Source organism: Bubalus kerabau, chromosome 6 (genome assembly GCF_029407905.1).
Source record: "Bubalus kerabau isolate K-KA32 ecotype Philippines breed swamp buffalo chromosome 6, PCC_UOA_SB_1v2, whole genome shotgun sequence".
Taxonomy (NCBI): Eukaryota; Metazoa; Chordata; class Mammalia; order Artiodactyla; family Bovidae; genus Bubalus; species Bubalus kerabau.
Genome location: NC_073629.1, coordinates 75,365,067 through 75,390,811, shown reverse-complemented (window position 1 = coordinate 75,390,811; position 25,745 = coordinate 75,365,067). Strand labels below are relative to the sequence as shown.

The window sequence follows — 25,745 nt, the reverse complement described above, 5'->3', positions numbered from 1 at the left end:
GAGATTGCTCTTTGTATTATTGGATAAACTACATGATGGTAACTATTATTCTTTGTCCTACCCAGAGTAGGACTCTGCAGGGTAAAAGGACCAGTGTATTCTCTTTCTCACATGACATACTTGTATAGATTTGTAAGGATCTGTCTAGACCAATGACTCTCAAACTTGCTGATATTAGGACCTCTATACTCATAAAAAATATAAGAACTCCAATGAGCTTTTGTTTTTGTGGTGTATAGCGTCATTGTTGGCCATAGTAAAATTTGAAACCATCATTTGAAATAATGATGAATATTGAAACCCATTCATATTAACTTAGCTTTGAAACAAAGCTTTTCCCCCCAAAATTAAAAGAATGGCTTTATTTACATCTTAACATCTTTGCAAATTCCTTTAACATTAGCTTAATAGAAGATGTATAGGATTCTGCATTCAGCTTATTGTAGTATATTTTGGTTAATATATATAGAATATGTGACTTTACACAAATATATCGTGAGAAGAGGGAAAAGTAATTTTATAGTCTTTTTGGGTAATTGGGAGTAGTAGTAGTCTTTGATTCCAATACCAAAACTTGTAAAATCTGTTGATCTTTACTATACTTTGAGTGGATCTTTTCACCAGGCATCCTTTTGTACAGTTATGCATTAATGGTTTGGAAAATAATTGATTGATTGCTTTATGCAAGTTTTCAGGTGTTGATACTTTTTTACACAATATCAAAAGATGACTTGGTAATATCACCATACATCTTACCAGTAAACCCTTCTAAAATGTTAGGAAGCTGTCAGATTCACAATGGTGGGTTTAAGTTTTCCAAAGTTTAATTTTCTCCTGAAAGCTCAGATTTTATTATTGGCAACAAATTTTTTTCCTTGAAATGATAATTCATTTTTCATGAAAGTGTCTACCAGATACCTAAGTCTAAACAACCATGGTTTGTCAGTTCTTTGAAGTAAAGATGTTTCATGGCAAAAACAATTAGGTAAGCTCACACTCAATTACACAAGTGTCTTCCTTGACAGTCGCTGAACTTAAAAGTATCAGAAATGATTTATGCATACTGCCCATTTCATTGCACAGAATGTTGCTGAAGGGACCAGATTTAACATTTCTAGTCAATAATGGTACTAGTTTAATAGCACTCAAGGAACTAGATTTAATAAAATGAATAATTTTTACTGGCTCTATTAAAGATGTCGTTGGTGAAATTGGCAGGATTTTCACTACAAAATCTTCGCTACAAATGCCAATGAAAATACAGTAAATATCAGGTTCAGTTGCCACTATCTTGCTTTGTAATAAGGAAATGCTTATGCACCATTGGTACAAATGTCAAAGTGGCAAAGGCAGGTATTACCTGCCTTGTTATGATTCTGGGTTGGGGGATGGGGTTGGGGATTGACCTTATAGCTCCCATAGCATTGTTAAGTCATTTCTTAGACTGTGCCTTAGTCCATTTGACTGCTATAACAGGATACCATAGACTGGATGGCTTATAAACAATAGAAATTTACTTCTCACAGTTCTAGAAGCTGGGAAGTTCAAGATTAGGGTGTCAGAAAATTTGCTGTTTGGTGAGGACCTACTTCCTCATTTATATTGATAGTTTGCTATATCCATGTGTCCTCACATAGAAAGATGGACCAGGGGTGGGGTATCTCTTGAGTTCTTTTTATTTTAATAATTTTATTTATTTACTTTTGAGTGTGCTGGGTCTTCATTGCTGTGCAGGCTTTTAGCTTGTTGCGGTGAGTGGGGCTACTCTGTAGTTACAGTGTGTGGGCTTCTCATTGCTGTGGTTTTTGTTATGGACCACAAGCTCTAGCACACCCAGGCTTCAGTAGTCATGGCACATGAGCTCAGTGGTAGTGGCTCCAGTCTCTAGAGCACAGGCCCAGTAGTTGTGGCTCATGGGCTTAGTTACTCCGTGGCATGTGCGATATTCATGGACCAGGGATGGAACCCATGTTTCCTGCATTGGCAGGTGGATTCTTTACCACTGAACCACCAGAGAAGCTCCCTCTGAGATGTCTTTAATAAACGCATTCATCCTATTCGTGAAAGCTGGGCCTTCATAACCCAATCACCCCAAAGGCTCCTACCTCATAACATCATCACATTGGGTATTTGGTTTCCTTTAAGAATTTTGGGAGGACACAAAGTTTCAGTCTGTAGCAGAATGTTACAGGGTGGTTCTGTCTGGTGTGTTTGTGTCATCCACCTTCACCCAGCCCATTTCATGCTTAAAAGATTTTGTCTTTCAAAAAACCCAAATCTAGAACATCTGAGGGCTCCACTGAACCTTTAGAAGTTCCCTATTGCCTTAATGTATGTACAGTGTTGTTGTTTTTTTTTTTTTTTTTGCCATAATGCTATTGCATACTTCACAGACAGTTTATAGTGTAAACATAACTTGCAGTGTACTGGGAATCCACGAATTCATTGTGACATACTGTTACTGAGATATCCAGTTTATTGCAGTGGTCTGGGAGCAAACTCAGTATCTCTGAGCTGTGCCTATACTTAAAATACTAACTTTCCAGGACAAGTGCTTTCATGGCTTTGATTAATACTTAGACTTAAAAAGGAGAACTTACATCTTTTGTATATAGGAGTTACGTGCTAAGGCTTTCAAATATTAATTTTAATTATGACCATGAGAGAAAAGTCCTTTGGAACACTTGTAGTAACACATCATAGCAGAAAGATAGTTATTATAAATTGTAGTATTTTAAGCATCTTGACATATAAAATGACTGTTACTTTCAATATGCTTTTTACTTATATATAAATAATAATAATATATAATAATAACTGTTGTTGAACTGCTCAGTTGTATGCAACTTTCTGTGACCCCCATGGATTGTAGCATGCAAGTTTTCCCTGTCCTTCACTATCTCCCAGAGTTTGCTCAGACTCTTGCCCATTGAGTCTCTGATGGCATCCAACCATCTCATCCTCTGTTGGCCCTTTCTCGTCCTGCCCTCAATCTTTCCCAGCCTCAGGGTCTTTTCCAGTGAGTCAGCTCTTCTCATCAGCTGGCAAAAGTATTAAAGTTCCAGCATCAGTCCTTCCAGTGAATATTCTGGGTTGATTTCTTGCAGTCCAAGGGACTCTTAAGAGTCCCTTGTCCAGCACCATAGTTCAAAAGCATTAATTCTTTGGCATTTAACCTTCATGGTTCAACTCTCACATGCATACATGTCTACAGGAAAAACCATAGCTTTGACTATGCGGACCTTTGTCAGTGAAGTGATGTCTCTGCTTTTGAAAACGCTGTCTGAAAAAGTGAAATCGCTCAGTCGTGTCCGACTCTTTGTGACCCCATGAACTGTAGCCTACCAGGCTCCTTCCGTCTATGGGATTTTCCAGGCTAGGGTACTGGAATGGGTTGCCATTTCCTTCTCCAGGGGAATCTTCCCGACCCAGGGATCAAACCAGGGTCTCCCACATTGTAGGCAGATGCTTTTACCATCTGAGCTACCAGGGAAGTCAATGGTTTGTCATTGCTTTTCTTCCAAGGAACAAGTGTCCTTCAATTTCATGGCTCCAGTCACTGTCCACGGTGATTTTGGACCTCAAGAAAATAAAATCTACCACTGTTTCCATATTTTCCCCATCTATTTACCATGAAGTGATGACACCAGATGCCATGATCTTCATTTTTTTGAATGTTGAGTTTTAAGCCGGCTTTTTCACTCTCCTTTTGCACCTTCATCGAGTGGCTCTTTAGTTTCTCTTCACTTTCTGCTGTTAGGGTGGTATCACCTGCGAATCTGAGGTTGTTGATACTTCTCCTGGCAATCTTGATTCCAACTTGTGAGTCATCTAACCCAGCATGAAGTACTCTGCACAAAAGTTAAATAAGCAGGGTGACAGTATACAGCCTTGACGTACTACTTACCCAGGTTTCAGCCAGTCTGTTGTTCCATGTCCATTTCTAACTATTCCTTCTTGACCTACATACAGGTTTCTTGGGAAGCAGGTCAGGTGATCTGATATTCCCATCTCTTTAAGAATTTTCCACAGTTGTTGTGGTCCGTACAGTCAGAGGCTTTAGCGTAGTCAATGAGGCAGAATTAGTAATTTGCTTTTTCTATCATCCTACGGGTGTTGGCCATTTGGTCTCTTGTTCCTCTGCCTTTTCTAAATCCAGCTTGTACATCTGGAATTTCTTGGTTCACATACTGTTGAAGCCTGGCTTGAAGGATTGTGAGCATTACCTTGCTAATTTGTGAAATGAGTGCAGTTGTACATTAGTATGAACATTTTTTAACATGCCCTTCTTTGGGATTGGAATGAAAACTGACCTTTTCCAGTCCTGTGACCAACCATTGCTGAGTTATCCAAATTTGATGGCATATTGAATGCAGAACTTTAACAGCAGTATCTTTTATGATTTGAAATATCTCAGCTGGGATTCCATCACCTCCACTAGCTTTGTTATATAAAATATATGGTAATCTCTATGTTTCTCTAATTTTTAAAAGCTTATATGAACTGAATGTTGAAGTGACTGCAGTGCAATGCTGTTGAAAAACAACTGTTTCAGAACCTTATAGTAAACTGATTGATGTAATACTTCTGCTTATTAGATTTTTAAAATCTTATATTATTAATCACTTCATTTAGAAGGAAACATGTAAATGCATTTATAATTTTTAACAGCCATTTTTTAATACATTAGAGGTAAATAAATGTTTTACATGGTTTTGCTAAAATGATTAAGTTTAATTTTTTTTAAAGCCAAATTTCTCAAAAGATGAACACTTGCTAATTCAAACAGCATCGATTTTGGTTTTCCATAATTTTTTTTTTAATTCTTCATAAGAAAGTGATGGTTCTGATATTCTAGAGGGTCAGTGTTTCACTCGAAATACATTAGTACTACCTTTCATTACACAGTATAGTAGTTGTTACTCAAGGGTACAGTTGGTGAATAAGGTAGACATATATACCCCTACCCTTTTGGGGCTTAAAGAAAGGTAGGTAAGCTTTATGTGAAAATTTCCTGGGATATAGACATGTTATTGAGAGGGATTGTTTAGTTTCAAATATGGTCAAAAATAAGTGATGTACAAAATATAGTTACTGAATTTGATGAGACATTACTCCTAATGGGTTTTGAAACAGCTGTTATAGAGAATGATGGCAACACTATGGTAGCACAGCAATAAGAGCAGTCCGTATTTAATTTATATGTCTACATTAAGGCGCTGAGCTGGATTTTATAATTTTGCTTAAATTACAACTATTCTATGATGTAGGTGCTGGTTTTTTTGCTGAAGTAATAGGCTCAGATTAAATAATGAATACTTTCATTAACTGATTTTAAAAGGGAGATTTGAAAACAAATCCTTTGCATTACTTAAAATGTCTATCCTTTGGCAACTCTGAAAATAATGAAAGCAAAAAGTTTAAATTGTATTTGAAGTTTTCCATGGGAAGAGGTTGAATGGTTCACTAAAAGTTAAATGACCAAGTCTAAGCAAAGAAGTGCCATTTGCTTTCAATTTTTCTTAAAATAGGGAAAAGGATCAATGACAACATCAAAAAGTTAATTGCACTTAACCTTTTAGAGAAAACATGGGGGATGAAGGTGATAATGCAGTAGGCACAGAGAAACATGTCTTACATGGCAGGAAAGAGATGATCATACAATATTGAGGACACATGAGAGTAAAAAGGGCAGTTTATACTGAATTGTATATATCTGTATCTGCCCTGCATTACTTGTATTTCTCTTAAACTGGAAATTAAAGAAGAGGAATGTATATCAGAGAACAGCAATTAGAAATCATAGAAACCAATACAGTATGTGGTTTCCTTTTGAAATACTGAAGTGGGTTACTATGCCCATTCTCCAGGGATCTTCTCAACTCTTAAGTCTCCTGCTTTAACAGGTGAGTTCTTTACCACTAGTGCCTCCTGGCAAGCCCAAAATGGGAATAGTAATAGTATTTACTGTTACTAGATTTATTATGAAAGTAAATGAGTGAATATTGGTAAAGCATGTAATGGGCATAAGTAAGTATTTGATAAGTAGTAAATGGATTTAACTTGTAATAGTGAGGAATAAAATTAGGTACATTCTAAAATGCTGTGTAATTATGAAGTGATGCAAATGAGTCATTTTTTATTTTCCTTCATTTTCTAGCAATAATTTTAAGTTTGGAGTTGTAGTTTCAGTGGGCAAAGTAGGATTGGTTTGACAGTTTGAACAAAAGATTAAAAGGTGAGGAATTCCAGGTGTTAAAAGGTATTTTCTAACTTCTGGGATATCAGATGTTGTGTGAAATAAATAAATAATGGCAGGAAATTACCCTCACTGATGGCTAGCCAACATGTCTGAATCTTTGGTCCTACACTTATATGAAATAATCAAAAGTAGAGCTAGTCTTTTTAGGTTTATATACATATGTCTGCTTCCTTTTACTTTATAAGGCGATCAAGAAGCAGATCAAGAAGGCGATCACATTCTAAGTCAAGGAGTAGACGACGATCCAAAAGTCCAAGACGGAGAAGATCTCATTCCAGAGAGAGGGGTAGAAGGTCAAGGAGCACGTCAAAAAACAGGTACAGTAGAAAACTAGTAACAGTGAATGAGTAAAATTTCTCCATAGTAAGAATTCTTAGCTGTTTCTACTGCCTTTTTTCATTTCGTCTTTTCCATTCAACCATTGGTAAGAATTTTGTGTTCCCAGCAACTTCTTGATATGCCAGAGTTTTTGGCAGACAATCATGCCTTCTTAATTCTTCTTTATATATCTCATCATGAGCAGCTTTTAAGTATGAATTAATATTGCTGTGTTCCTGACACCGAACCATATCCCTAAGAGTCTAATGTGATTTGGAGGCCAGTAAAGAATTACAGTGAGGATTTACTAAAAACCAAAATATCCACACCTTAACATTGTATTTTGACTTAAACGTTCATTCAGTAATTTGTTTTTCATATACGGCCAAACCCTTTGAAATTAGTAGGCCTAGTCTTGAATAATCACCCCACTCCAGTACTCTTGCCTGGAAATCCCATGGACGGAGGAGCCTGGTAGGCTGCAGTCCATGGGGTCGCTGAAAGTCGGACACGACTGAGCAACTTCACTTTCACTTTCATGTATAGGAGAAGGAAATGGCAGCCCACTCCAGTGTTCTTGCCTGGAGAACCCCAGGGATAGGGGAGCCTCATGGGCTGCCGTCTATGGGGTCGCACAGAGTCGGACACAACTGAAGCGACAGCACAACAGCAGCAGCAGCAATCTTGAATAATAGATACAAAATCACTTTCTTTTCGTTTAAACCACCTTTAAAGTATCAAGAACTCCGTTACTTGAAAGTACTTAGATTTTTCCCTCCATTTTTAGCTGTCACACAGTATAATTTTGCAACACTTATTTTTTAAACTGTCTTTTATCTCTTTATAAAAATATTTGCCTTAATTTTCTAGAAACAGCCCTATATTTTATACTTTACCCATTTATTTATTTGATTATGTGATTAAAAATAGTAAGAATCACAGCAAAAAGCAACAAAATTATTCTTTTTTTTTTTTTTTTTTTTTTTCAAAATTTATTCTTGGTAAGCATGTAACTCAACGTGGGACTTGGATTTTGTGATAGCTTTACTGTATATTCAGCCTCTGATGAGACTTTTAATCATGTTTTAGAGCTAGTCATCTCTTAATTCAGCCAAACGAGCTTACTTAATGAACCATCTCTTATATAAAGAGCAATTAGGCATTCCTTCCCTTGAGGAACTTTATTTATACTAGGGGAGAAATTAATGCAATTACCAAGGAAGGGCCATTGTTAGGGATGTTGGAAGATTTATTAAGAGGTGACTTGAGTATTAAATTCTGATAGATTTGACTGGACTCAGGAGCATGATTTCCGGTAGAGAATACTTACAAGGTTAGCATGAATTCTTAAAATAAGGAATATGTTGGTGTAGAAGGACCAGGAAATGAGGTCAGGACAGTTGAGACAGATGACACATAAAAGGCTTTATTGTTCACACTAAGGAGTTTACAGTTGATCCTGAAGTCAGTGGGAATGAATTGAAAAGTGATAAGCAGAGAATTAATATTTTCACATTTGTACTTTGAAAGATTTCTGATAAAGGGGTTTAATATGAATTTGTGAAAAATGACTGGGACCACTTAAGGGACCATTTAGAGTTGAGGTATGGTTGTAGTACCAGTCCATTATGATTTTTTTCCTAATAGTATTGAATAGCCCAGAATATGTAATAGCAGGGCCACAGTTAGAAGGTTGGCTTCATTCATGGTGGATGTTTACATCAGGTGTGTGCTTTGAAAGAATAACTTAAAAGTTTTTATCAGAATAACATTTTAAGAATAAGAATCCATTTCATTGTACTTTTGTTTTTAATTTGTATATATATTTTTTCTATTAACTGAATCTTCTAACACATTAATAAATTGTGTTCATTTATTAGAGATAAAAAGAAAGAAGACAAAGAAAAGAAACGTTCCAAAACGCCACCAAAAAGTTACAGCACAGCCAGACGTTCCAGAAGTGCTAGCAGGTAGGGTTGCATTATGAATTCTTGGCATTGTTTTTTAAACTTTGTTTGCAAAGACTCATCAGGCTGTGAACGTGAAATGTTTTCCAGTACAGAACTACGTACTTTAATGGTGAAGATTTCTAAAGGCAATCTGTGAAGTTTCCAATTAATGCTTTATGGTATAGAGTTCATTTACAATAACATGGAATTCAGCAGAGGTCAGTTTTTATGTTTGCTCTATGCATTTCATATCCTAATTTGAACTGTTTGTGTGTTTTTTCCCCCCAAGCATTTGATGGCTAAAGTATACTGCATTATCACATTAGATTCATTTTATTACATGTTAATACTTAAAATAGTTTTTTTTCCCATACATAATGGTTTGTTGATAAAATAATTGGAGGCAAGGCAAGTTCTAGTTTGTGTCATTCTTAGAGTAGTTAACCTGCTGCAGTGAAATTTTAGTGTTGTAAACTTTCAGAAAATGTATTTTTCATTCTTAAATATGGCATACATGTGATGGTAGAAAGGACTGGCCATACTTAACTCCATTTTCTTCCTATCTTGTTTACACATTTTATTACAGTGTTTGTTTTCTTAATCTTGATTATTTAAATTCACCTAAGGGCTCAAACTGTCTATAAAAATTAACTTAAAATGGATAAAACACTTAAACATAAAAGCCAAAACTAAAAAGCGCTTAGGAGAAAACATGTTAAGTTAACCTTCATGACCTGGAATTTGTCAGTGGTTCCCTACATACGACAAAAGTCATAAGCAACAAAAGAGAAATAGACAAGTTTGAGGATGATAAAAACTGAAGACTTTTTGTTTCAAAGAACACTGTTAAAGACAGCCCTCAGAGTGCTAGAAAAATGTTTCCAATAATGGACTTCTACCTAGAATATAACAACTCAGTCATACAAAGAAAGAATGTAAAATTGTGCAGCTGCATTGGAAAAACAGGTTGGCAGTTCCTACAGAAATTAAATTTAAGAGCTCTTTAACACAGCAGTTTTGTTCCCAGTGATATGCCCAAGAGAAGCAAAAACATGTCTGCACAAAAACTTACACATGAATGTTCTTGGCATCGTTATTCATAACCAAGAAGTCAACCCAAATATCCACTTAACATGGGTAAACAAAGTTGTATACTCATACAATAGATTATTATTCATCTGTAAAAAGGAACCAAAGTAATGGTAGTACAATATGAATGAGCCTTGAAAACTTTCCATGTTAAAGAAGCTAGTCACAGCAGACCATACATTGTGTGATTTCATTCATATGGAATGTACAGAATGGATGAATCTATAAAGTAGATTAGTGGTTGGAGTATGATAGCTAAAGACATGGGGTCCCTTTGGGGTGTTGAAAATTGTCTTTTTAAAAATTTTGTGACTATATAAAGAAAGTGAAACCAGATACAAGTGCTGAAGGAATACCAAAATAGGTCTAAGGCGGCAAAGGGGCATAAAAGATGAGATGTGCAATATGTATTCTATTACCTTAAAAACTGGAGGCATATTATTTGTTTATTTAATGGACTTGCTTATAAGTGCCTTGCTCTGCTTAATTATTGAATCATTCTTTATCATTTTTGGCTGCATTGGGTCTTCATTGCTGTGTACAGGCTCTCTTGGACGCAGCGAGCAGTAGCTACTCTAGTTGCTCTGTGTGGGCTTCTTATCTTGGAGAGCACAGGCTCTGGGGCACACAGGCTTCAGTAGTTGTGGTGGCATGTGGGCTCTAGAGCTCAGGTTCCATCGTTGTGGCACAAGGGCTCAGCTGCCCGTAGCATGTGGAATTCTCCCAGACCAGGATTGAACCCACGTTCCCTGCATTGGCAGGCAGACTCCCAACCAGTGGACCACCAGGGAAATCCTGAATCATTCTTAAATTATGGCAAATTCTGTACATTTTTATTGAATACGTACTAACATGTTTGCAGCTGTTGTACAGTCTATCATAGGTCAAAGAAAGATAACTTTTTAAAGCCCATCTTTTCTGAGGAATATGGAATATTTGTTACACAAAGCAGTATGAAAAAGTGTTAGGTATACAACCCTGACAAGCTTAATAAACATTAGATGAAGGAAAAGTTCTGTGTAACATTTCCAGGACAGGGGTCACAGACAACTTGTGGTTTTTTATTCTTTAAAGCTTCATTTGGCTGCTGAAATAAAGACAAAGCCTATTGGGCTTAATTTTTTTTATTTGTGTCTAAATCATACACTTTTTTCATTTAATCAGGTTTTTTGTATTAAAGTTTACTATCTCCTTACAGTTATTACAGAATATTGACTATATTCCCCATGTTGCATAAGACATCCTTGAGTCTATCTTAAACTTAATAGTAGCTTGTCATTAGGTGGGTTTTTAAGTATAGTTGCTATACAGTATAGCAATTCACAATTTTTAAAGACTATGTTCTGTTTGTTGTTGTTATAAAATATGCTATATTCCTTGTGTTGTAAAGTATAAACTAGTAGCTTATTTTACACCTAATAGTTTGTCTCTCTGAATCCTCTGACCATATAATGTCCCCTGCCTTTTCCTCTTCACAGTGGTAACCACTAGTTTTCTCTCTGTATCTCGAGTCTGCTTTTTTGTTATATTCACTAGTTTGTTGTATTTTTTAGATTACATGTGTAAGTTATATCCTATAGTATTTGTCTGTCTCTGTCTGACTTATTTCACTTTGCTTAAATGCCCTCCATGTCCATCCATGTTGCTGCAGATGGCACAATTTCATTCTTTTTTATAGCTTACTAATATTCTGTTGTATAAATAGTAGCAGTTTTCTTTAACCATTCTTCTGTTGATGAACACTTACATAGCTTCTCTATCTTGAGAATTATTAAAAAATGGTACTGTGAATATTGGGGTTACATTTCTATCAGCAGTGTAGGAGGGTTCCCTTTTCTTTACACCCTCTCCAGCATTTATTATTTGTAAACTTTTTGATGATGGCTGTTCTGACCACAGTGAGGTGATAGATAATTCATTGTAGTTTTGATTTACATTTCTCTTAATAATTAGCAGTGTTGAGCATCTTTACTTTTGGCCATCCGTATGTCTTCTTTGGTGAAATGTCCTGTTTAGGTCTTCTGCCCATTTTTGATTGTTTGTTTGATACTGAGCTGTATGAACTATTTGTATATTTTGGGGATTAATGCCTTATCAGTCAAATTGTTTGAAAATATTTTCACCAGTTCTGTAGGTTGTCTGTTTTGTTTTGTTTATGCTTCTTTTGCTGTGCAAAATCTCTAATTAGGTCCCATTTGTGTTTTTTGCTTTTATTTACTTTAGGAGATAGATCCAAAAAAAAAAATGTTGCTATGATTTATGTCCAAGAATGTTCTACTTATCTTTTCCTCCAGTTTTATAGTGTCTGGTCTTACACTTAGGTCTTTAATCCACTTTATTTTTGGATATGAAATTAAAGAATGTTTTGCTGCCTGTTACGATCTGATTCCAAGCAGATTTTGCTATGAAATCAGAAGATGGTGCTGAGAAAAGGTGAAAATGGACCAGGTCAGGTCATCAGTTACAGAAAATGTGCTTGGATTCTGCGAAGCTCCGTGTGATACCTACACGTTATTTGGAAAATATATAGGATCATTTCAGAGGTCACTTTGAATAACCTTTCTTTTCATTATCTCATCTAATAAGCATTCATCCTAGAGTCATTAAATATAAAAATCTCTGAATAAATAAGTAGAGTTGTGATTTTAAAAGCTCAGTTTGGACCACTAAACGGAGGAGTGATTACCAGTTTTGATCAGTAAGCCTGAATTATAGCATACTTAGAGGAGAGACATGCAAATGAATGAATTAAATTAGGAACACAAATCTCTTCTTAAATCAGCATTTTTGACTGTCAGAACCTGGTCTAGAGTGCATTATTCTTAACAGAGTGTGATTTGTATTGAAATAGGACAATGAATCTGTGTATTGAAAAAAGAATGTTGTAATTTCTCTCCTTTACACACAGCTGGTTTTTCTAGCACCATTTATTGAAGAGACTACCTTTTCTCCATTGTGTATTCTAGCCTCCTGACCATAAGTGTGTGGGTTTATTTCTGGATTCTTATTCTGTTTCATTGATTTATGTGTCTGTTTTTGTGCCTGTACCATACTGTTTTGATTACTGTAGCTTTGTAGTATAGTCTGAAGCCAGGGAATGTGATTCCTCCAGCTCTTGTTTCTTTCTGTATCAAGATTGTTTTGGCTATTCAAAGTTGTTTTGTTTCCATACAGATTTTAAAATTGTTTCTTCTAATTCTGCATGAAGTGCCATTGGTATTTTGATATGGATTGCATTGAATCTAAAGATTACCTTGGGTAGTGTAGTCATTTTAACAGTATTGGTACTTCTAGTCCAAGAACACAGCAAAACTTTCCATCTGTTTGTATTGTAGAAGCAGGACTTTTTTTAAGTCAATTTAAAGAGGAGGTATATCATAAAAAGCTAATTGCTCAAAATAGGGATTGGACTAGGGGCGTGATTTACTGGACAACAGGAAGTCAGTTTGATCCCTGTTTCCTGACGGCTCAGTGGTAAAGAATCAGCCTGCAGTGCAGGAGAGGTGGGTTTGATCCCTGGATCAGGACAATCCCCTGGAGAAGGAAATGGCAACCCACGTCAGTATTCTTGCCTGGGAAATCCCATGGGTAGAGGAGCCTGCTGGGTGTACAGTCATTGGGGTTGCAAAAGAGTCAGACATAACTTGACAACTAAACAACCACCACCACTAACTCTAGTTCTCGGTTCTCTAAGTTTTACCTAATGATTTAGAAGTAGTTTTGAATTTTATTAGCAACTGCCTTCCATAACACAACATATTAATCCTTTACATGTTCTGTCCATTGACTGAATCTAAAGCTGGTTCTTTGGATAATAATTTACTTCAGAGTTGAATTAGAACCTTTGTTGATCAGTTTTTCCTTGAGCTTAACATTTCTGATGTTTTGATGACATCATGTCTTTAAGAATTGCTAGAAATTAGGGCTTAGGAATTCCTAGGGGCATTAAAGGAAAGGCACATAGTTTGCCCCCAAAAAGTTGCCAACTTTTATTACCCATTTGCTTCTTCAGCTCCAAACAGTATTTGAAAATGGAGTTTTCTGTTTCTAGTGGAGTTCCATTGCAGACACATCTGCTATGACGTGCCTGCATTTTTTGAATAACACTGTATTTTAAAGTCTAGTTTGCACATTTGTTGTTCTAGAGAGAGACGACGACGAAGAAGCAGAAGTGGCACAAGATCTCCTAAAAAGCCTAGGTCTCCCAAAAGAAAATTGTCTCGCTCACCATCCCCTAGAAGGTAAGTATTAATCTTTTATTATATCTATCCTGTTTTTCAGAAACTGTCCTAGAATTTTTCTTCCTTCTCAGGAATTAAAATACTTAAGAATGTGCTGATACATTCTCTTCATGACTTGAGATTGTTATAATAAACACTGTTTATGATTAGGCATTTTAGACCTGTAATCAAGTTACAGTCTTCTTCCCTGTGTTACTTGTATACAGCTTGTGTCCAGTGATTTGAAATTGGATTTTTGTTAACCTCCTTATAGCAGTGAACTTACATCAAGCTTACCATCTAAAACAAATCTAAACTTATTGCTATTTAAATAATGGCAAAAATTCTTGAGCACTTTGTTTCAAGCATCTTGTGAGCATTTTACTGTCATTCTAGACATAAAAAGGAGAAGAAGAAAGATAAAGACAAAGAAAGAAGCAGAGATGAAAGAGAGCGATCTACAAGCAAGAAGAAGAAAAGTAAAGATAAGGAAAAAGAACGGGAAAGAAAATCAGAGAGTGATAAAGATGTAAAAGTATGTTTACAAACTAATTTATTTTGGTGTTTTGGTTGATGTTGGTACTTTAAAGAAGTGATTTTCCTGTGAAGACGTTTACTTTTCTTATTCTCCTTGGCAAAGCAGGTTACACGGGACTACGATGAAGAGGAACAGGGGTATGACAGCGAGAAGGAGAAAAAGGAGGAGAAGAAACCAACAGAACCAGGTTCTCCTAAAACAAAAGAATGTTCTGTGGAAAAGGGAACTGGTGATTCACTAAGAGAATCCAAAGTGAATGGGGATGATCATCATGAAGAAGACATGGATATGAGTGACTGAACCATGCCTCTGTGGGAATCTGTGTACGTGCATCAGTGTCATTCCTGTGTGATTTCTTAATGCTGTATTTGTTCATCTCAAGCCTAGATGTATACAGCTGAGTCATAAATGGTTATAAAGCTCCTGATGTTGATAGTTATTTACATCCAAAAGCTTTTAGGAAAAGGATACAGGGGTAACCAATTCGTGACAGGGTGAAATCTGATTGAGTAACCAAGCAGTTTTACTATTCTGGTGCTGCTTCATAACAAAAACGAAAAGCTGCATGCATCTACAGCAGGCATGGATTGTTTATGTTGTATGATCTCCTTTATTAAGTAAGTTCACTTATAGTATTTCTAGAATTTGATTCATTGCCGTAATAGAGCCATGTAGGGAATGCACTGATTGCATGTTAATTGTGGCAGGAATATCCTAAATGTCATTAAAATCCTTCAACATGATGGATCTACTTATGGTCGTTTGTTGACATGACAAATTAACCTTCTTATAGTTACATCTGGAAATGAGCATTTGAAATAGATAATCCTTTAAGCCTTGTGGCTAAATTTTTGTGGCTTTTGTTTAACTTTGAAAGGTTATATATGCACTAACCTTTTTTGATGGCTATAATTAGGCTTTAATTACAGAAACAAGATTTCAAATGAAACTGTCTTTGGCAGTAAGTAAATAGCATATTTTGAAGTAGAGTTGTATACTTTTTCATAAGGTGTTTGGGAATTTTTTTTCCTAAAATAATTTATTCCACATCTGCATCAGTGAAAGCTGTTTGCCTATCCTGAAGTCCATCTGTAAAAGAAAGTTAGCTTTTGTCCTGAGTTTGTTTTTCACGCTTTTATTAATTTGTTTTAATCTCATTGTTGGAAAAGGGGATAGTGCATTTTAAATTGACCTTCATATGCTTTTAAAAATAAGACAAATCTACTTGATAATGTACTTTTTATTTGATCTCAAGTTGTATAAAACCAGTAAATTTTGTGTTACTGTTACTGCAGTAGTAATCTTATGCACACAGTGATTCCATGTTAAATGCAAAGTAGTTAGGCAACTGTTTTCTTACAGGAGTTTCCAAGCTTTACTTTTGTGCAGTAAAAACAAAAGTAGGCTACAGTCTGTGCCATGTTGATGTACAGTTTCTGAAATTGTTTTACATGACTTTGATAATAAAACCCTTAAACTTATGTTTATGTTCTGTAAAAACGTATTTGTATTTATTTACATTGTTGAATGTATGGCATTTACCTCACTCATTTTACAAATCAAGTTCTTTCTCCTTGCAGACCACATATTTTAATATAGCAGTAAAATGAAATCCATCGGTAGTGATTAGTTGCCATCAGAATTGTCAAAATTAATTTCTAAAACGGTCTTTTTAAGTGTAATTTTATTTCTTATATTTTGGGTGTAGGATTTGCGTTGAGTAAAGCAATGAACTTTAGGATAAATGATCCCACCTATATTTAGTAAATTTATATTTTTGGTGAATATAAACATAACTTTTCTGGAATAGTATAGAAACTCAATGGTATGTATCTACTGTACAGTACTAAATAGTATATTTATTCATTTATGAAATGAGTAGTGTTTGGCCGGGGTTAAGGGGAAAATGAGACTTGGAATTGTAGCTTTTATCCAAGTTGGAGTATGATTTTTTTTTTTTTTAATCTTTTAAAATTGAAATGCCGTATAGAAAAGCACCATTGTTTTTACAGTTTGTAGTAACTTTTTAAAGATTTTATGGAAAGGAATTTTGTCTATAGTAAGACATTGTAGTAATGGTCCGAATAATCACTGCATTTTTAAACACAAAGTTGAACGCAAATAACATTTCTTTAAACTTAAAAAATTAGTAGAAAAAAATCTAAAAGGTTGAACCATATGATATTGTCTTTTGTAAGTCAGAAACAAGTAAAATATTGGCAGTTTCACTTGGTTAAGCCTAATTTTACTCATTGTATTCCCTTTTAGTCTCTGAATACAAAGTATGCTAATTTCTCAAAAGGGATTAAGAAATTTTTGGCCTTAAATAGTGCTAGTGACTTAAGATACTATCGAAGGGAGTCTATATTTAGTTTATTTTTCAGTGAACATTTATGCACAAAGGTAGAGTTGCAGGTTACATGAGCCTTTAATACAGATGAGTCGAAATCAAGTGAACACTGCCTCCACACTGAGTTTTGTTCTGTATTTGATAGTAAAAATGATTTAAAAATAAAAGTGGTTTTGTTAGAAAAATGTTTGTGCTATTTATTTTGCTTAAATTCTTCAAGAGTGAATGAAGGTAGTGGCCATGTAAGGGTCCAGTCATGAATTTTGGCTTCAGTTACAGCTGGGGAGACCTGTCTGTCTTACTCATTTTTCTCATTGTAAAATGGGGAGTAATATTTACCTTGTAAAGTAGTTAAAAGTGTAGCCCTGTACACCTGGGTCAATAAATGGTACCTAGTATTTAATTATGGTGCTTTTCAAAGCTATATAAAATTTTAGTTTGGGGTACTGGTTTAGCAAAAGCACAAGGATAAATTTCTTGCAGTGATGGCTATGTTGCCCTTAATGTTTTTGTGAATATAGATTTTGGATAATAAGCTTCCTGGTAGTGATTTCTATGTGGAAGGTAGGAAAAACTGTAGTCATTTACTCACTGGGCACAGTGAAAACTAATTTTACATTTACCTTGGAGCTGCATCTTAAAACAGGTTCTACTCTTGTTACCATATAGGCTGCATAAGCCAGCTTTTAGAGCAATACCACTTAATTCACTTGGCACCTGATTAAGTGGTCTATGCTGTTTGAAGTCTTCGGTGCTGGGATTAAGATTAGCATTCTTTTCCTTCTGTCTCAAGTCTAGCTAATGCATTTCACTCCTATCTAAAATACTTCTCTAATCAAGTATATGTATATATTTAAGGATATTTAAATATGTCTGTTACAGAGGTAGTTTTTAAATGAGACTATTAAATATGGATGTAGCAGAGATGCTATTGGTACTTTCAGAATGTCTGAAACTATAGAGTTGTTGATTCTGAGTGTTCTATTTTTGTTCCTATTTTAGTATCAAAGAATACCTAAAATTCATTCAGACATTCTTTAGCAAAATAACTCAGGTGTGAACCATGCTAATTCTTTACCAGTGGGGATATCCGTAAGAATATACTTAAAATTTACACTAGGTGTTAAATACCAGGTTTTGGAAGACAAGCATCAGGTTAGCATAGTATAGTTTTGCTCTTCTTTTCAGTCAGCATTCAATCCAGGAAGCAGAATGACTCAAAGGTTTGTTAGAGATTTGACCTTAATTGTGGGAGCTGGTTTAATGGTCTCAAAATTGTCTATACTATGCATCTGATGCTGGAGACTCAAGCCCACAGGAGTCAAGAACACCAGGCTGGTTGGAGGGGTTGAGGTTAAATTGAAACCACAAGCTGGAACCCACAAGGATGAACTAAAACAGCTAAAAGTCTATCTACCATACGTGCCATAGCCAGAAGTACTATTCTAAAATGAGGTATAACAATTTTTAAAAATCATCACAGGTATTGCCCCATGGCATTAACCATCACATTATTGGGAAGTAGTTATCCTCCAATTAAAGATCATCACAGGTAGTTAAGTCACATATCAAAGTTTCACTGTCAGTTGTCTTTTAAAGTTCCCAAATTTAGGTATTTTGGAAAAGATACATTTTGGTCATTTTGGAAAATATCATTAAGATACCTTTTGCTGGAGCTAACAGTACAGGCATATTGTGTTTATACTAATCACTAATTCTCCCAGCTCAACAGTAAAGGTTAGCATACTACAAATAGGATTTCTAATTCATCTAGATTTTTAGAACTGTTTGTCAACCATGTTGTGTGTTGGTCACTCAGTTGTGTTTGACTCTTTTCCTCCCCATGGACTGTAGCCCACCAGGTTCCTGTCCATGGAATTCAGGCAAGAGTACTGCAATGGGTAGCCATTCCCTTTTCCAGAGGATATTTTGACCAGGTCTTCTGCATTGCAGGCAGATTCTTGACCATCTGAGCCACCAGGGAAACCATGTTGGCAAATAAAATAATATGAATGAACAAAAGGAAGCACCCCTTAATTTAATATTTTCTTTAGTCAGTCCTTTGTGGCCTCGAAACAAGCTCTGCTGTAGGCTAAGTGGAAACTAGGGAGAAGCTTTAGTAAAACACTTCACCACCCTTCCCTCAAGATGTAAATGATAAGCTGTGCATGAATAACACTATGAAAACATTTTTGTGTGAGTGGGGCTCAATACCAGTTATAAGCAGGAGAAAGAAACTGAATAGATTTTTCAGCTTCTTTGAAATGTGTTCCATTTCCAGACCATTGTGTGTAGCTATACTCAAAATATCAGCATCAGCTTTGTGCCTCCCTCTTAATGAAGCCTCATAATTTTCTGTACATGAATGTCTAGTCTACAGAGAGAGGCAAATTGTTTTAGGGAATTTTCTTTTAAGACAAGACTATTCTGAAACCATAGTGGTGGCAGGGTATATTGAGCCTTTTAAGGGGCCATTTAAGGTAACCATTTTATAGTCCAATTTTTAAACAAGTTTTTTAATCACAAATGGAAGGCATAGAGAATTTTATGAACCTACATTATAAAACTTAGATTTTCATGTAAGTATCAAAATATAAAGTTTTTATCTACTTGAAACTATATAGCTTCACTCATTAGCTGGATTAAAAGGCACATTTTGAAAAGTCTAATATTGTGAAAAGTTTATTTGCATTGAATAGCTCCTTATTTTTACCATAAGAGATACTGACATATACCTGTCCTTTGTGATCATATAAAAGACATTTTGGAATGGATAATGTCTTTCTACTATATTTATGAGAGAAAGTTAAAATCCAAGTGCAAAAGTTTTCAGTAGTCTTCCTACCTCCAGTGTACCCCGGCAAAAGTCACAGCTTGTAGGGAATTGATAAGTCCTAAGCTGCAATGTACCATTTTTTCCCCCACTGAATTAATCAGTACAAAAAAGATCTGCAGTATATTCCTGAAAGTATACCATATTGCCACAAAGTAAGGGAGCCTAAGAGCAACAGTGATCATTCACTGCCTTTCAGTCTCTCAAAACCTCATATAATCATTGATAATAGAATCTGTAAGTCACTTGATCAAAACATTCCCAAAATAATAGGGATCAACTTCTATTCAATAAACCTAGTATGGTTTTACCCACTCTTTCCACAGAATTCAACAGACCCACATAAGGTAGTAACTGGTCTTTGAATTTTTTTAACTATGATTATGTTTCATCATATAAAATATATAAATAAACTGTCAACATATACAGTGTAGTAGGTATCAGCATGGAAGATGCAGCTTCAAAGACGTTTATTATAAAATTTCTTATGGTTGATGCTTTGGATTTTTAAATAAATCATCTCTTCAATAAAGATTTCTAAACTCATTCAAATTATTTAAAATCCTGGAAAAAGTTTAAATTACTGATCACTCTAAAAAACTTGACATCCATTCTGACACATTTCTCAGGATACATTTAAAAAACATTTCTTCAGCTAAGTTCTTTAACGTAACATTTTATGACTGTTAATACATTATTCTCCCTAATTTATTTTCATTCTTGGACCTTCAAACCATCTTGGAATAAGTATGAAAGATTTTAAGTGCAAAAATTAATAATGCATGATTTAAACACTGCGGAGGTAATTAAAATCAATAAATATTTTCTTGTGACTTAAAAAAATAACAGTAGGAATTGTCAGTCTTGAGTACGTTTCTGGAATTGAACTTGTAACAAATATATTCTGTTAGCATATAAAATGTTTTTACCTTATTTTGAAAGCATTAAATATGTAGGGATGTCCAAAATATGTGGATTGTTTTTAAAACTGACACAAATGCATCCATATACCACTAAAAACAAACGAAATAATCAGAATGATGTGCACTTATTAGGAAGCAAGTTTAAATATTTGGAATTTCTTTAAAGTGCTCAGATTTGGAAGAAGAGTATCTTTAAGCATGCTAACTGTACCTTATCATGAACACAAAAAAGGACTTTTAAACTCAAGTTTAGGAAAAAACCGAGGTTCTATGAAAGGAAGATTAGTAACAAACGTTTTCCATTGAAGAAAGAATTCAGGTAAAAACAAATAGCACCACAATGAATTGCACTAAGGTGCTAAAGGAGGTACCTTATTCCCTGCAGAGTGAACGCTCCTTCTGAAATGTATTGCAACATACAAATGCAACTGTTTAATGGTTACCATTTGGTTCATTCATCTACAGAAAACTGCATTCCTTCTAGTTCATTATATTGAACGAACATTCAAATTACTGAACTATACATAATGTTACATACTTTACATTTTATGAAAACAAAGCTTGAAGGAATATTTATAAAGGTCACCTTGAATATAAGATGACAAGTTTAAAAGGGCTTCATATCTCTTAAGACATTTAATTTATGTTAATGGTCCAGGAGTGTTTTAGATATAGATATAGATATATGCATATATATTTCAACAAGAAGTGTAAAAATTTTTAAAAACAAATCACAGCACTCATAGCTGTTTTACATAAGAAGGAAGTGGGGTCATTAAGGTGTCAAACTATTACACTTATAATATGTATATTTTTAAAAAGACTGAAAATGGCACATCAGGAAACTTGCTGAAATTCTTATTAGAGGCCCATTTCATTATATCACTGATGTGTCGAGTCAACATAATTCCCTTTTCCTCGATGAAAGCATTTGTCCCTTCTATTTGGATTCACTCTGGGGTCTCTGCATTCTCTAGCCTTCCTTGGTTGAATGGCATCATCTTCTGTGTCAGTTAAAGATCAGGAAAACGGCTTGGGTCTTCCTTGTAGTCTTCAGGTATGGTGAAGATGGAGCCATCAAATTCATCATATCGAAACTCCTGAAAAGTCACAGTGGCTGTGATCGTAGGAAACACGGGTATATCTAGAGAGGACAATTAATGGTAACACTGTAAAATGAAATGGTAACTTATTTATAGACAATGAAATACTATGAGAGAGAGAAATATATATATTCCTTAAAATGTAAAAAAGCATTATTCAGGGACCAGACAAACCTTAATACATGTCTAATATGAGTGTATTTGGCAGGGATGAAGGATGTGGGGGGAGACGTTGGCTATTCATGAGAAAAGAAAGACACCAAGGCATCAAGAGTTACATCAAAAAATCAAGGTCCCACTGCTCCCCAATCTTAGAACTATAATGGCAGATTCCACTAGACTATTTTTTCTTTTTCTTCGGGCAAAGGGATGGTTACATTTGTACTTTTTTGCATTCTGATATATTTTCTTTAGAATGTAGTGTATAGATTCTGAATCTGAGCTGATTTTTTTTTTTCATTTAACACATGAAATGCATTAATCCTTTGTTTCTAAAACACTAAAAACAATCCATCACTTACATATATGAGATAAAAACAATCTTGTCGGAACTGGAGTAATATCATACCACCACAGCCTAATATTTTTCTAAATAATATACATTTCTAGCTGAAATTGTGAGTTAAATCTGACATCAAAAATGACCAAATGGGACTTCCCTGGTGGCGCAGTGAATAAGAAACTGCCTGCCAAAGCAGAGGACATGGATTCAACCCCTGATCGGGGAAGATTCCACATGCCATGGAAAAGCTAAGCAGGTGCACTGCAACTAATGAGCCTTACACTCTAGAGACCACGAGCTGCAATCCCTGGGCCTGCGCGCCTAGAATCTGTGCTTTGCAACAAGAGAACCACTGCAGTGAGAAGCCCTGGCACTGCAATGAAGAGCAGTCCCAGTTCACAAGTAACCAGAGAAAGCTCGTGCAAAACAACGAAGACTCAGCACAGCCAAAAACAGATAAATGAATAAATTTATTTTAAGAAAATTAAAACTCAAAATTTGATCACTCTATTTAGTTTTATTCCTAACACAATTTATTGGAAAGAACATAAATTATAAAACCTGGGTTGACTGCTGCAAGTCATTTAACTTATCAGGCTCAAGGATTTCATCTACGAAATAAACTTGAAAGCCTCCTTAAAAGTCTGAAATGATTCTATGAAAGCTAAGTTGAATGTCTGATAAAGGCATACCATAAACTAAGTCTGACTGTTACAAACCTAGTATTTTATTGCAGAAAGTAATATTCTCATAAAAAAAAACTAAACACAGAAATCAACATAAGGATTACAGAGTTTTTTCCAGTTATTTCTGAGGAAAAGATCATCATTGGGGCCTACTGAGTGAAGATTCTGTTCTGATTCAGAGGTCAGCAAATTAAGACCTGTTGCCTGGGCCTTGCAAGGCCTACGAGCTAGAAAAGATTTTATATATTTTAATGGTTTAAAAAAAATATTTCATGCAGATAAAATTACATGAAATTCAAACATCATTGCCCATAGTAAAGTTTTATTGGAACACATGGTTTACTTACTATCTATGGCTATTTTCATTCTCTAATTAGAGATAATAGTTGTGACAGAAACCGTATGGTCTGCAAAGTCTAAAATACTTACTATCTTTCAGAAAAGTTTGCTGACCCTTGTTTTAGGCATTGGATATACACCAGTAAACAAGTGAAAACAAATCATGCATTTAAGGAGGTTACATTCTGGTTAGGAGATCCAAACAAATAAGTAAAGAGTAACTGTGACTGAGAATCCAGAAAAAGACAAAGCAAGTTGGAGGATAGGCAATTTCAAAAGAGTTCTTGATTAGGGTTCAAAAGCAAACCTCAATAAAGTGACCTTTCAGCAAAGACCTGAGAAAAGAAACTATACAGTTGCCTAGAGGAAGAAAATTCTAAGTAAAGGGAATAATTTAAAAAAAAAAGCCCTAAAATCAAACAGTATGGTTTATTCTGGGGACAGGTGGGAGATCAGTTTGACTACAGCCAAATGAGTAAGGGACAGGTTAGCAGAAGATGAGGTCTGAGGAGAAGTAGGCAGCCAGATCAAGTGGGGTTTAAGTCAAGGACAAGTCTTTGGCTTTTACTCTGGATGAGATGGAAATCAGTGGATGGTTGTGAGCATACTAGTAACACATCTGAATTAAGCTTGGACAGAGATAATGAGGATATAATGTAGGATGACAAAAGTAACAGGAGAGATGTGTTTCAGAAGGAGCAGTCAGGGCGGCAGGAAGAAAATCGAGAGAGAACTCTATCTCAGAAGAGAGGAAGAGAATCTGCACCAAGAAGCTCCACTGTTTCTAGCTTAAGGCTGTTACAAACTTATTTTTGTATACAGACTTTTATGTGAGTATATCTTTATTTTCGGGGGACAAAAAGCTAGGAATGCAATTGCCTGACTGCATGGATGTTGGATAGTTTTATGTTTTTGTTTTTTTTTTAAAGAAACAGCTAAAACGTTTTCTCGAGTGGCTGTATCATTTTACATAACCACCAGCAATGTATGAGTGATCGATCCAGTTTCCTCACATCTGCATTAACATCTGGAGTTGTCACCATGTTTTGGTTTTTAAAATAGTATTATTTATTTCTTGTTGGCCGCGTTGGGTCTCTGTTGTGCTCATGGACTTGCGTCAGTTGTGGCAAGCGGGGCCACTCTCTAGTTGTGGGGCACAGACCTCGCATTGCAGTGGCGTCTCCTGTGACTCGCGGGCTCCAGAGCGCAGGCTCAGTAGTTGCGGCGCACAGGCTTAGTTTCTCTGTGGCATGTGGGATCTTCCCAGACCAGGAAGCGAACTAGTGTCCCCTGCATTGGCAGACAGATTCTTATCACTGGACCATCAGGGAAGCCCCAACAATGTTTTATTTTAGCCATCCTGTTAGGTGTATATAATGATCTCACTGTGGTTTTAGGCCTCCCTGGTAGCTCAGCTGCTAAAGAATCCACCTACAATGTAGGAGACCCCGCTTCGATTCCTGGGTCAAAGATCCTCTGGAGAAGGGATAGGCTACGCACTCCAGTATTCTTGGGCTTCCCTTGTGGCTTAACTGGCAAGAATCCGCCTGTAATGTGGAAGTCCTGGGTTCGATCCCTGGGTTGAGAAGATCCCCTGGAGAAGGAAACGGCTACCCACTCCAGTTTTCTGGCCTGGAGAATTCCATGGAGTATCCATGAGGTTACAAAGAGTTGGACATGACTGACCAACCTGCACTTTGTTTCACTGTGGTTTTAATTTTTTGTTGTTTTTCAGTTGCCAAGTCGTATCTGAAATTTTGATATTTGTAATTTTATTTTCATACAGTTCAATATATTCTTTTCCCTTGAGATTTCACCACTGACCCATATATTATTTAGAAGAGTGCATAACAGAATACCACAAACTGGAGATTCTCCTGTTATTATTTCTAGTTTGACTCTACTGTGACTGGTTTCCATTCCTTTTCAATTCTTAAGGTTTTGTTTTATAGCCCAAGATACAGCCTATTTTGGTATATGTTCCATTTTAAGAAAAAAAGTGTACCCTGCTAATGTTGGGTAAAGTGTTCCCATAAATGCCAACTAGGTGCTCTGGTTTATGGTGTTATAGAGCTGTTCTATAATATCCTTACTGATTTTCTTTCTAGTTGTTCTGTCAACTGTTGAGAGAAGGATGTTGCAGACTCTAATTATAATTGAAAATCTATTTTCCCTTTCATTTCTTTCAGTTCTTTCTTCACCATCCTACAGTTCTGTTGTTTGGTGTATACATATTTAAGATTGCTTTCCTCTTCATGGATTGATACCTTTATTGTTATATAATACCCCCCCTCCATAATTTTCTTTACTCTGAAGTCTACTTTGTCTAATATTAATATATCTAGTCCTGTTACCCTTTGATTCATGTTTTCATGATACATCTTTTTCCACCCATTCATTTTCAACTTGCCAAAATCATATTTGAAGGGAGCTTCTTGAAGACAGCATGTAGCTGAATCATGGTTTTTAATCTGTTTTTCCAATCTATCTTTTAAATGCTCTGTTTAGACTGTTTACATTAATGTATATTTATTTATATACTAAGACAATTCTGCTATTTCATTGCTTTTTTGTCATCTCTTTTTTCATGTATTTTTCTTGCCTTCCTGTAGGTTACAGGAATACTATTTATT

General features: G+C 35.5%; 2 protein-coding genes across 7 annotated transcripts in view; one reads left to right on the top strand and one right to left on the bottom strand.

Moving 5' to 3' along the window:
* The window catches only part of SRSF11 (serine and arginine rich splicing factor 11), a 51,056-nt gene extending 35,199 nt beyond the window's left edge, over positions 1-15,857 (top strand). For 3 of the 6 annotated variants that reach the window (XM_055585499.1, XM_055585496.1, XM_055585501.1), the window contains 5 exons: positions 6,448-6,579; positions 8,461-8,550; positions 13,743-13,859; positions 14,235-14,373; positions 14,479-15,857. In XM_055585499.1, coding sequence (XP_055441474.1) covers positions 6,448-6,579; positions 8,461-8,550; positions 13,743-13,859; positions 14,235-14,373; positions 14,479-14,676 — 676 coding nt within the window. In that variant the 3' untranslated portion in view covers positions 14,677-15,857. The remainder of the gene's footprint in view (positions 1-6,447; positions 6,580-8,460; positions 8,551-13,742; positions 13,860-14,234; positions 14,374-14,478) is intronic. The other 3 variants (XM_055585498.1, XM_055585500.1, XM_055585497.1) reach the window with 3 other exon arrangements.
* A 4,155-nt stretch (positions 15,858-20,012) lies between these two features.
* Positions 20,013-25,745, bottom strand: part of ANKRD13C (ankyrin repeat domain 13C) — a 91,500-nt gene continuing 85,767 nt past the window's right edge. Inside the window, exon 13 of the mRNA XM_055585495.1 lies at positions 20,013-21,626. Within this exon, the coding sequence (XP_055441470.1) occupies positions 21,496-21,626 (131 nt within the window). The 3' untranslated portion in view covers positions 20,013-21,495. The remainder of the gene's footprint in view (positions 21,627-25,745) is intronic.